Source organism: Ylistrum balloti, unplaced genomic scaffold, assembly GCF_031769215.1.
Source record: "Ylistrum balloti isolate Yb309-2 unplaced genomic scaffold, AGI_CSIRO_Ybal_v1 Utg369672, whole genome shotgun sequence".
Classification (NCBI taxonomy): domain Eukaryota; kingdom Metazoa; phylum Mollusca; class Bivalvia; order Pectinida; family Pectinidae; genus Ylistrum; species Ylistrum balloti.
Window position 1 is genome coordinate 1,677,070 of NW_026781917.1, and position 13,833 is coordinate 1,690,902.

A 13,833-nucleotide genomic window follows, 5' to 3' on the forward strand; every position below is an offset into this window, starting at 1 on the left:
ATATAAAATCTTTCACTCTCTCTTTGGCTCTCCCATACTGTTATCAACAAATGAGGTTTCAACCTAGTTTCCTTACCATCAAAGTCAAATAAGTGATATCTGTCAAATTGGTTCAGTCCAGAATGGCCTTGGCTAATTACTAACTGTGTTACCAGTCCACTTGCATGAAATTCAGTATTTATCAGTTTTATAACCAGTTCTCAATTCCAAGGATTTGCTTTTCAACATTTTGAAGGATTTGTTTATCAATATTTTGAACTACAATCCAAGGCATCTTTGATTTTCCAATGGAGTTCATGTCTTTTCTTTGCAATTGCCAGAGGAACAATATTGCATACAAGTTAAGACATACAGACGAAAGTCTTCATTGTAAATGACCATCAGAATTTGAATGTATCCAAAGTCAAGGATTATGGGTCAGAGGTCAACTGTGGTCACATGGTCAGTGAAATCTAGTGATCAGGACTTTGAGATTGATAGGTCAATGAATCAATAATTTTAATGAAGAAATATCAGAAATGTCAAAGGTTAAGGTTGAATATGATGAACATTAATGAAGAGCTAATATACTGAGGGCTATTTATTTGTGTTGATGTTGTAGATCTCAATGGTTGAGAGTGGAATCATATCTAAGTGTTGGGGACTGAACTTAACATGCAGTAGACAAGAGATCAAAAACAAAGGTCAAAGGTCAAGGTCAGGGTCACAGTTCAGTATGTTGGCCTCCTCCACTGAGGCGTGGTCCCTTTTTTCTTTCCTTCTTTTTCTTTGCTTTACTTTTTGGTTTGCTGTCTTTGAACCTCATCTGTGTTAAAGTAAAGAAGACTCAAAATGAAAAAGTGCAGTCATATTTCCAAAGGAAACAAAAACATACATCACAGAAATTTCAAATATATGGTGTATTGACTGGAGTACTTAATGTGGTTGTTAGTTATAATCTAATATCTTGACTTGTTATCAAAAAGTAGGAATTAATGTATAATCTAAGTGTTAAAAATATCTCCCTGTACCTTTGGTAATTTTATGGTGAAAGTTAGTTTCACAGACAAACAATCTGACCAATCACTTATCTGTCTGTCCCTGATTATAAAGGCACTTCAACTGCAGCTGCCTAACAATAGTGTATTTGTGAAGAAAGTTTCCCAAAGATATTCACAGTAATAGTATAATCAAGAGAAAGAAACTAAATATACAAATATACAAACTCACACACCAGCTTTTATCAATATACCCTAAAATCTTTAATACAGTGTAAAAATACTCCTTTTCACTACTTCTTATATACAATAAGGGAGAACAGACACATTTTCCCATAGACTGTTCACTTTTATTGGTGTTGGTGGTAGCATGGAGTTTTTTTTTCTTTTCAAATGAAGAACATGATTGGGCAGGTGTCCCCATAACCTTAGAGATTAGAGATTCTAAAACATTGGCCATCTCCACAGTGTCAGAAGAAATAGAATGTACCAATCTGTAGCTAAGTTCAGACCACATTACTGATCTATAGAGCTGTAATATCATAGTTAACCTGCTCTAGTAGACTAGAACTCTTGTTAATAGGACAGGGTTCAGCCGATTCTTTGGGTCAGTGACACTGACCAGAGGTTACCAGAAGTTAGAACTTAGTCATGGACCATTACAGAGCATTATATTGACTGTGAAGCCTGGAGGTAGGGGTCAGAAGAAAGGGATCTGGCTTGTATGGAATCTTTACCATAATATGGTCTGACATTTCTTGGTCAAGGTGTTAGACAAAGGCAGAACCAATTTGTACAAAATTGACAGGAATTGATTCTGCTTCACCCCACTGTGCCCCACTGTGTTACACTAATTGTTGATGAGGAGTATTTTTATATACTGGTATGACCTTTGTCTCTTTGTTTACTGGTATGATCTTTGTCTCTTTGTTTACTGGTATGACCTGTGTCTCTTTGTTTACTGGTTTGACCTTTGTCTCTTTGTTTACTGGTATGACCTTTGTCTCTTTGTTTACTGGTATGACCCTTGTCTCTTTGTTTACTGGTATGACCTTTGTCTCTATGTTTACTGGTATGACCTTTGTCTCTTTGTTTACCGGTATGACCTTTGTCTCTTGGTTTACTGGTATGACCTTTGTCTCTATGTTTACTGGTATGACCTTTGTCTCTATGTTTACTGGTATGACCTTTGTCTCTTTGTTTACTGGTATGACCTTTGTCTCTATGTTTACTGATATGACCTTTGTCTCTTTGTTTACTGGTATGACCTGTGTCTCTTTGTTTACTGGTGTGACCTTTGTCTCTTTGTTTACCGGTATGACCTTTGTCTCTTTGTTTACTGGTATGACCTTTGTCTCTATATTTACTGGTATGACCTTTGTCTCTATGTTTACTGGTATGACCTTTGTCTCTTGGTTTACTGGTATGACCTTTGTCTCTATGTTTACTGGTATGACCTTTGTCTCTTTGTTTACTGGTATGACCTTTGTCTCTTTGTTTACTGGTATGACCTTTGTCTCTTGGTTTACTGGTATGACCTTCGTCTCTATGTTTACTGGTATGACCTGTGTCTCTTGGTTTACTGGTATGACCTTTGTCTCTTTGTTTACTGGTATGACCTTTGTCTCTTTGTTTACCGGTATGACCTTTGTCTCTTGGTTTACTGGTATGACCTTTGTCTCTATGTAAATATCAAATTCAAATATAATTGAAACTTATTCCTTATCTTTACAAAAAGAATCCTTTATCATTGGACATCTGTGTAGTCTGGCATCAACTCTAATCTGACCCCTGTGTATTCTGACATCCTGTCTAATCTGACCCCTGTCTAAATTTACCACTGAGTGTTCTGACATCCTGCTTAATCTGATTCCTAACATCCTGTGTAAGTTTACTTGTGATTATTTAAGCACCTAATTTGGTCTCAGAGTATCCTGACATCTAACCCTGAATATTCTGATATACAGCTAATATTAACCCCTGAGTATTCTGATATACAGCTTATATTAACCCCTGAGAATTCTGACATACAGCTTATGTTAACCCCTGAGTATTCTGACATACAGCTAATATTAACCCCTGAGTATTCTGACATACAGCTTATATTAACCCCTGAGTATTCTGACATACAGCTTATGTTAACCCCGAAGTATTCTGACATACAGCTTATGTTAACCCCTGAGTATTCTGACATACAGCTTATATTAACCCCTGAGTATTCTGACATACAGCTTATATTAACCCCTGAGTATTCTGACATACAGCTTATGTTAACCCCGAAGTATTCTGACATACAGCTTATGTTAACCCCTGAGTATTCTGATGTACAGCTTATGTTAACCCCTGAGTATTCTGATATACAGCTAATGTTAACCCCGAAGTATTCTGACATACAGCTTATGTTAACCCCTGAGTATTCTGATGTACAGCTTATGTTAACCCCTGAGTATTCTGACATACAGCTTATGTTAACCCCTGAGTATTCTGATGTACAGCTTATGTTAACCCCTGAGTATTCTGACATACAGCTTATGTTAACCCCTGAGTATTCTGATATACAGCTTATGTTAACCCCTGAGTATTCTGACATACAGCTTATGTTAACCCCTGAGTATTCTGAAATACAGCTTATGTTAACCCCGGAGTATTCTGACATACAGCTTATGTTAACCCCTGAGTATTCTGACATACAGCTTATGTTAACCCCTGAGTATTCTGACATACAGCTTATGTTAACCCCTGAGTATTCTGACATACAGCTTATGTTAACCCCTGAGTATTCTGACATACAGATTATGTTAACCCCTGAGTATTCTGACATACAGCTTATGTTAGGCCCTGAGTATTCTGACATACAGCTTATGTTAGCACCTGAGTATGCTGACATACAGCTTATGTTAGCCCCGGAGTATTCTGACATACAGCTTATGTTAGCCCCTGAGTATTCTGACATACAGCTTATGTTAGCCCCTGAGTATTCTGACATTAAGCTTATGTTAGCCCCTGAGTATTCTGACTAACAGCTAATATTAACCCGGAGTATTCTGACATACAGCTTATGTTAACCCCTGAGTATTCTGACTAACAGCTAATATTAACCCGGAGTATTCTGACATACAGCTTATGTTAACCCCTGAGTATTCTGACATACAGCTAATGTTAACCCCGAAGTATTCTGACATACAGCTTATGTTAACCCCTGAGTATTCTGAAATACAGCTTATGTTAACACCTGAGTATTCTGACATACAGCTTATGTTAACCCCTGAGTATTCTGACATACAGCTTATGTTAACCCCTGAGTATTCTGACATACAGCTTATGTTAACCCCTGAGTATTCTGAAATACAGCTTATGTTAACCCCTGAGTATTCTGACATACAGCTTATGTTAACCCCTGAGTATTCTGACATACAGCTTATGTTAACCCCTGAATATTCTGACATATGCACCACAATAACATGTAACCAATCTCATTGTTAGATGTGTCAATGTGACATGAGTTTAAATCTCTTCAGTGATCTTGGCTTCGTCAAGAGATGTATTCATGACTGGGTTATGTAATGAAACCCAAGTTCATTCGCAGCATCAATGATAAAATTGCCTGCATTTCCCCCTTGATTTTGTTCTTTTTTCAATGCCTACTAGAGGTAGACAAGATACTTCAATACAGATCTTACCATTGCAGTGAAAAAACTGATTTAAATTCTTAAAATCAATTGACCAAAACCAAATCACAACTTGACCTGCATATTGTTATGACCACAGAACTACATTCCAAATAGCAGCTTTATATCACTGTTAAAGAGTAAAGGAGTGGAAATGAGATTATGACAGGTTGCTTGCCAAGGGTAACACAATATGCTCCAACATAAAACTGTGAAAACATTAAAAACATCTTGGTAGTTTATGAAAGCATTTGACCCATTCATCATTAAATGCTGATAAAGAAGTTTGTTGACATATCTACAAGTATCCTTGTAGCTGAGTTCATATGCAATATGGAAAGGCACTTATGATCAACTCATGTTTTATAGTAGCTTTCTACTCCAGCAAAGTAGAGTCCAATGTTATAACCCTATTCCTCATGGTTCCTATAGAAGAAGATGTTTTAAGATGAGTGGACAAATGGACTGATGAATATTACTGAGACTTATATCTGGGTATAACATCAATAAAGCTATGCTTCTTAAAATGTCAATATCATATTAACCTAATGTCATTATCACATTTATTTAATATCAATATCACATTTATTTAAAATCAATATCACATTCATTTAATATCACATTTATTTAATATCAATATCACATTTATTTAATGTCAATATCACATTTATTTAATGTCAATATCACATTTAATTTAATGTCAATATAACATTTATATGTCACTATCATATTAACCTAATGTCATTATCACATTTATTTAATGTGAATATCACATTTATTTAATGTCAATGTCACATTTAATTTAATGTCAATATCACATTTATTTAATGTCAATATCACATTTATTTAAAATCAATATCACATTTATTTAATGTCAATGTCACATTTATTTAATGTCAATATCACATTTAATTTAATGTCAATATAACATTTATATGTCACTATCATATTAACCTAATGTCATTATCACATTTATTTAATGTGAATATCACATTTATTTAATGTCAATATAACATTTATTTAATGTCAATATCACATTTATTTAATGTCAATATCACATTTATTTAAAATCAATATCACATTTATTTAATGTCAATGTCACATTTATTTAATGTCAATATCACATTTAATTTAATGTCAATATAACATTTATATGTCACTATCATATTAACCTAATGTCATTATCACATTTATTTAATGTGAATATCACATTTATTTAATGTCAATATAACATTTATTTAATGTCAATATCACATTTATTTAATGTCAATATCACATTTATCTAATGTCAATATCACATTTAATTTAATATCAATATCACATTTATTTAATTCTGTTTCATTGCAATTTGATTAAATGACTGATGAATTTGGAAACAGGACCACCAACTTAATTTATCATAAATATCTCGTATTGCAGCTGTGTATGTATACTAGCCAAATTCTACATGAAAAACATCAGTACAGCAACAGGCATTGATTTGATGGCACATACTGCGCTCTATCAGTCCATGACTCAAATGTCAATTTGGAAATCAACGTTGGCAATTAAATATAAAATATCAGTTCCCATCACTATCAAAGTCTTCTCAATTTACATTTACCAATTATATTTTCTGATCTGTGAAGTAAATACAGTTTTGAGATAGTTTGTGAAATTTTGTCTGAGCGTGAAATGTTAACTTGAGAGAAGCAGATCCTAGCAATAACAGTTACTATGATACCTTACGATGGTACATGAAATCTGAAAAGTTACACCCTAACCAGCCTACTGCAATATTTCTGCAGAGAGCTGATAACAAAGTCTCAAATGGGTCGAGTTTCATTTCATTTTATAATTATGTACCTAAAATACATTCCAGTTATCTCAGACTTGATTGCTCTGTGAAATATTCTTCCCCAATAATGTTCTGTAAAAGTTTATCTCACTTACCGTATTTATCCAGAAATATTCTTTCCCAATAACATTCTGTAAAAGTTTATCTCACTTACCGTATTTATCCAGCAATATTCTTTCCCAATAACATTCTGTAAAAGTTTATCTCACTTACTGTAAAAGTTTATCTCACTTACCGTATTTATCCAGCAATATTCTTTCCCAATAACATTCTGTAAAAGTTTATCTCACTTACCGTATTTATCCAGCAATATTCTTTCCCAATAATGTTCTGTAAAAGTTTATCTCACTTACCGTATTTATCCAGAAATATTCTTTCCCAAAAACGTTCTGTAAAAGTTTATCTCACTTACCGTATTTATCCAGAAATATTCTTTCCCAATAACATTCTGTAAAAGTTTATCTCACTTACTGTGTTTATCCAGAAATATTCTTTCCCAATAACGTTCTGTAAAAGTTTATCTAACTTACTGTGTTTATCCAGAAATATTCTTTCCCAATAACGTTCTGTAAAAGTTTATCTCACTTACCGTATTTATCCAGAAATATTCTTCCCCAATAACGTTCTGTAAAAGTTTATCTAATTAACTGTATTTATCCAGAAATAAACGCAGGTCTCATAATAACCCCACCCTGGTAAAACATCACTAAATAGAAATTATATCAGCTGTTATTTTTGTTGTTCTGCAAGAAGCCAACTTTTTACTTTGCATCTGACACCTAGCTTTATTGCTGGATAAACATACATGATATTTTGATTCTTTGTTTTCTGGGTTTATCACCCCACGATCAGTCAGGGTCATTTTGAGGCAGGACCTCCTTGTAGTGGCTACCTCACTGATCAATAAACTGGAGGCCCATCACATACAATCCTGGATACAACCACGAGAGCACACAGAATGGTTCATTTCTCAGTTTCTCAAGAAACAAAAATCGCCACAGGTAGCGAACCATGCATCTTGGATCTCACCCCAAGGTCATGTAGACCAACACTCTACTGACTGAGTTAGTGCCACACATCACTAGCTTCCGTCAATCTACAGGCTCTACCAGTACAGTGCAGCAAAAATCAATTCATTGTAATTTTTTTGGCAAAATGTTGAAACGTTTTGATTTTGAGATGAATATAACTTGACTGCTACTTGAATCTTACAGACAATTGCACTGCAGCAAAGTGGCATCATTTTTTATGAGTCTGTCTGTTTTTTCATGAACAGCAAACCTTATCTCTATTATATTACTGCTTGTAAATTGCATGTTTCAAGTAATACATGTGGCTATATATAGATATCCTTATGTAGGTGATTTTCAGGTTGAAACCTTTAACCAAGAATTTTTGAGCATACTGTTAAAGAGATAGTTTCACCTGTTTAACAGTGAATCTGTGATAATTAAATTAGTTTTGAGATTTTCTACAGAGAAATAATTCTGCACATGTGTTTGACTATACAGGTAGCCAAGATTTAGCTATTATTGTTGAAATTAGTTGACTGGCACTAAAGTATCATCATCTTTAAATTTAAATAAAGAAATATCCTCCTCAACAAAAGTAAACACAATTACATTTATCACACTGCAAAACTGCATCTTCAAATGTTTGTGAGTGGTTGGCAGGACACACTACTTCAGTAGACAAAATAAACCAGGATCCCACTTTTCTTGTCTTTGGTTGGTTTTGTAAAATTCTAATTTAAGAACAGCAACATCGCCTCTGCTCTAATTGATCATTAATTTTATCTTACCTGCTCTTTCATCATGTTTTCATTCTTGAAAGGGTTCACATAATTCTCTTCCTTAGGAATCAGATTGACTTCTTGAGCCATCTAAAAAATTACAAATCAACAACACAAATCACTTGATGCAATAGTCTGTAGTTGTGAAAATACAGATCTAGAATGGATGGTTCATATAAATCCTAAAATCATCTTCATCCTCAGAACTAAGGGAAATTATATGACATACATATGTAATAAGAAATTAATGAAACAGAAAATCCTCAGAAGATGGTTTAATTTAAAACAGACTCATTTATATGATATGTTATTTAAAATGATTTACGTGTATAATGAGAACATATCTGTGACCACCTGCACTGTTAAACAACTAGAATTATGTTATGCAAGGGGTAGGAAATTAAATACTAGAGTGATGGAAAAGATAGTGATGGCATTGGGTATAAGGAGAGGGAAAGGGTATTTGGATATATAAAGGTAAGGAATAGTATGTAACAGACAGACAGAGAGACAGACAGAATGACAGACCGACAGACAGACATAGGATAGGATAGCGGGGATCTTAGAGTCTGACAATGCATCTAAGAGGGAGAGGGAGGGCTAGGGAGCAAGAGAGTATATAACTATGAAAGAGAGGGGAAGTGGAAGGAAGGGGACAGTATTTAGCTTTGAGGGAGGGGATGTAACATTCAGGCAGGGAAGAGAGTGGGTAGGACAAATGATCTAACTGTGGGGGAAGGGGTAGAGGATCTGTTTGATGATGGGTAGTATCATATCTGGTGATAGTTACATACTACACAAAACACCTGGTCACCATGGTAATAAAACATAATCAGTTACAGGGAAATTACATCTTTGGCAATTTATTCCAAGAATCACAAGCTTAACCACCAATAACTGTGTTAATGATCAATCCTCTGTCCTATTTGTAATACAAATTTTATGATACATGTTTTATATATTTACATGTAAAGGTAAAATTGTTAGCATTTTTGTTCAGGGGTTTAGTATTAATACCTATAATGTGGTAAAAACATTTAAGTGTTGAAGCACTTAAAAGTTGACTATGCTTTACCAATAATTAGGCACAGATTCTTTACACTTCATCAGAGAAAAGAGATCAAAACAAAGACTTGTGTGAATTTTATTGTTCTGAAAATTGAATTTCCTGTTTCTATTAATCTCTGTCAGAGGAATGTTAATGTAGAATAGACATAGACCTACACAGCTCTGAAGAAAACATCAAAGAAAAATCTGCTTTCATGTAGCTTAATGTATAGTCAGCTTTACAATGATAAACTCTATGATTTTTTTTTAAAAAGAATTTTCAGGAGATATTTTATCTCACTTCCAAATATTAGAAAAAAAAGATGGCTCATCATAAAGATATCAAAATAATTGTGAAGTAAGCTCATCAATGTATTTGATCATTTTAATAATTTATACAAATGTAAGCTGACATGTAATTCAAAAACACCCAAAGGTCATTACCAGCAAGCTGTCTTTATCTTATACATCTCTTCCATATCTACACCATATGAAGTCTACAACCCTTCTGATACAGAGGCTGCTAAAACATCATTTGCATAAAGCCATTGGAAAACATGTTTAGCTTCACCAGCTAAAGTATTTATTTATGTAAATTTTTAAAATCCTCCTGTTGAGAAAAGCTTGAAAATTAATTTTTTTTATTTCTAAAGTCCAGCAAATCATTCTGAATACCCTTACTTTGATCGTGAATTTTAACATTTTTAAAATTACCAAGTTAGTTTTTTAAGTGGTTGAGTTCTAAAGTTGACAAGGCTTTGAATAAGTGTCTGATTAACTTCAAGTATACACTGAACAAGATGGGTATGAAAGAGTTCATTCTGTTCATATATTTACCAGTTAAACACAATCATATTGATTCCTATTCCACATTCCTTTATTAAGAGATTGCCTGTTTCTTATAATGTAATTATATACAGATCTTAGTTATTTTTGTCATGTCATTATTCTAGATTTTGTAATAATTTTTATTTATGTTTTTGATTCAATGATTTTTTTACTAGAAAAACATTATGTAACCTATTTATCCAGCAATAAGCCCATTTTGCTAATAAACCCACCCTAACCCAATGTAGTATCAGATGAACTACCAACTAATACTATATCACTGTCCAATTAACTTCATGTAAGAGACGGTGATAAATTTACAAGCTTATAACACGATGAGAGAGATATTTAGATTCACAAGTGTACACATACATTTCAGATTTTCTGTCACTTTACAAAGGAGAGGAAAGAATTTCTAAAGTATTTGCTGTGTAACATTACTAACTCCACTTGATCCTAACAATTTTAATGTCAAATTCATTACAACTGATGTATCAAAGAGGACTTAGTCACCTCTTAGTTTGTGTAAAACACAAGTACAGGGTTGGGTTGGCGAGATATTTGTATGGGATAGATTCTAATTTTTATGCGATTGATGTGAATATGGTCTAGTGACATTATATATTTGTACATGACAACTAATTTAATCAAATTATCTCCCTTACATGTCTGATCTGCTCTTGGTGATATTTAGTGGGGAATATGATATTATTTGGCAATTATTCAGCTCAAGTGCAGAAAGGTCACAGACAGACTGAAACTGAACCAAGTGCATTTAAACCAAGGCTGATAGCTATGATTGTCTGCATGGTTTCCTAAACAGGAAGTTCAAGTACCAACAGGAAGTGGGGCTGCAATTGCTTAATACAACTAAAATTCTGCTGAAACATCAGGAATGCCCCAACTCTTGCTTGCAGTTCATCAACTGTTTTAAGTTGCTTAACTACAATCGACAAACATATCTGGTCATGTACTTCTTCAAAATCAAGGATAAATAGTTAAATGTTTCAAAATGAGATGTCATTTAAAATATCAACGTCTTATTTAACAATTTTCCTGAACAGTTTCTACATCTCAATGAATTTCAATGATAGTAACTCTCAACATATTTGATTAATACAACTTTTGACAGCAGCAATTAATTTTTATTTTTTGATTTGCAGTTCACAATTAGCATAATGACAGATGATTCCATTGAGAATTTCATACTATGGTCAAGGCAATGTTGCTCACACTGGATTTCATATGGAATGTTGCAATTTTCAGTCATTGCTGCTATGTTACTGTAAATTTCTCTATGGTAATATCTGGTATTTATCTGCCGACAGAAATTGTATGGATAAGTCATATCAAGTTACAGGATACAAAAAAAAATTTAATTTAAATTTAAGCAAATGACATTCAACTGAATTCATCCTATATTTCAAATGAATTCCATTATTTCTATATTCATCCTTAAAATGAAGATTAATTTTCTTTCTTTTCCCATCTCTGATGTCATTTTAATATCACAGTTATCTCCTGATAAACATTCTCTACAAAAACCACTACCATACCATCCATCATAACCTCACTTGACACATATAAACATCACATATAAACATTTACATGCAATGGAAAGATGATACGCTTAGTTAAGTATATCCTGTGTAAATATTTATTTCTGACTTTCATAAAAAACACAGTATACACTTCTGCCTCAATATTCCTATGTTATTTATTAAGAGATATACAACTACACCCAGCTATATCATATATAAGAGCCCACACACATAACTACTTTCTAACCCATAATCTTCAACCCCTCAAAACAAGTATTCATTCAGACAATACTCTCTAAACCCTCCGAGCATGTGTCCATTCAGTCAATACTCTCTAAAGCCTCAATACTGGTGTTCATTCTGACACTACTCTCTAAACCTTAAGACAAGTGTCTGTTCAGACTATACTCTCTAAACTCTCGTGTCCAGCATGAATCTACTCACTAAACCTTTCGTTCAGCTGTTGAGATACTCTCTAACCCCTTGCTCACTAAACCCTCAAAACGAGTGTCCATTCAGACAATACTTTCTTAACCCTCAAAACAGGTGTTGATTTATTCAGATACTAATCTTGAAAACCTTGATACAGGTATCAAGGAAGTCTATAACCCCATGTTCTTTAAACCCTTAAAACAAATGTTCATTAAAACTCAACTATCTTAACCCTCGATACAGGTGTTCAGATACACCCTAACCTCATGTTCTCTGAACCTAAAAACAAGCGTCAATTTAGACACTACTCTCTAAACCTTCAATACAGGTGTCCAATCACACACTACTCTCTAAGCCTTCAATACAGGTGTTCAATCACACACTACTCTCTAAACCTTCAATACAGGTGTCCAATCACACACTACTCTCTAAGCCTTCAATACAGGTGTCCAATCACACACTACTCTCTAAACCTTCAATACAGGTGTCCAATCACACACTACTCTCTAAACCTTCAATACAGGTGTCCAATCACACACTACTCTCTAAACCTTCAATACAGGTGTCCAATCACACACTACTCTCTAAACCTTCAATACAGGTGTCCAATCACACACTACTCTCTAAGCCTTCAATACAGGTGTTCAATCACACACTACTCTCTAAACCTTCAATACAGGTGTCCAATCACACACTACTCTCTAAGCCTTCAATACAGGTGTTCAATCACACACTACCCTCAAAACCTTCAATACAGGTGTCCAATCACACACTACTCTCTAAACCTTCAATACAGGTGTCCAATCACACACTACTCTCTAAACCTTCAATACAGGTGTCCAATCATACACTATTCTCTAAACCTTCCATAAAGGTGTTCATTCAGACAATACTCTCTAAACCTCCAATACCCTCAATGTATTAATTCAAACATTACCCTCTAAACCCTTATTGTAAGTGTCCATTCACACTCTATTCTGTTAACCTTCAATACAGGTTTTCATTCAAACACCACTCTCTCAACCTTAAGACAAGTGTACATTCACACACCACTCTCTCAACCTTATGCCAAGTGTCCATTCATATACTACTCTGGACCCTTAAAACCAGTGACCATTCAGACACCACCTGGTACTCTCTAAACCTTTAAAACTCTAAATTCTCATATTGGTTCATAGTAGACATCATCTTATCTGGAAACACACCATTTTGTGGTTTAAGAATAACAGATGTTAACCATATTTTCTGCTTGGACTAATTCCCCCTTATACTGAATGGTAGTAAAACCTCCAAACCCTACTCATCACCATCTTGTCCAGTGCCTTACCACAGGCATATATCTCTCTATATCTCTACAGGGGGTATACCAAAAAGGCTATCCTTGACTTGGTTTCTGACAATAAATATGATATTCTTCATGAATGGAATTCAGACCTGACAGCAGGATGAGTTCATGCTGTTGCTGAGAATACCCACTGGACAAATCAGCTCACTCAATGCCACACTAAATAAGATATGTTAAAATGCATTACAATCAATTCTGGCAAACAGGCAGATAAATGATCTTTTCTATTTTACAACCAGAAAGAAAGTCTAACTTTCGAACTTGTCCAATAATTTAATAAAACATTACCTGAATCACAAAATTTGTCTACAGTACACACTTTTTATATACAGTATCCATCTTCTGGCCTCAATTGCCTCCCTTTCC

At 34.1% G+C, this 13,833-nt stretch overlaps 1 protein-coding gene across 1 annotated transcript in view; it reads right to left on the reverse strand.

Annotated features, from left to right (window-relative positions):
- Positions 1–703: 703 nt before the first annotated feature.
- Positions 704–13,833, reverse strand: part of LOC132563040 (coiled-coil domain-containing protein 134-like) — a 29,967-nt gene continuing 16,837 nt past the window's right edge. Inside the window, exons 5-6 of the mRNA XM_060227804.1 lie at positions 8,284–8,364; positions 704–805 (exon numbers count right to left, since the gene is read on the reverse strand). Coding sequence (XP_060083787.1) covers positions 704–805; positions 8,284–8,364 — 183 coding nt within the window. The remainder of the gene's footprint in view (positions 806–8,283; positions 8,365–13,833) is intronic.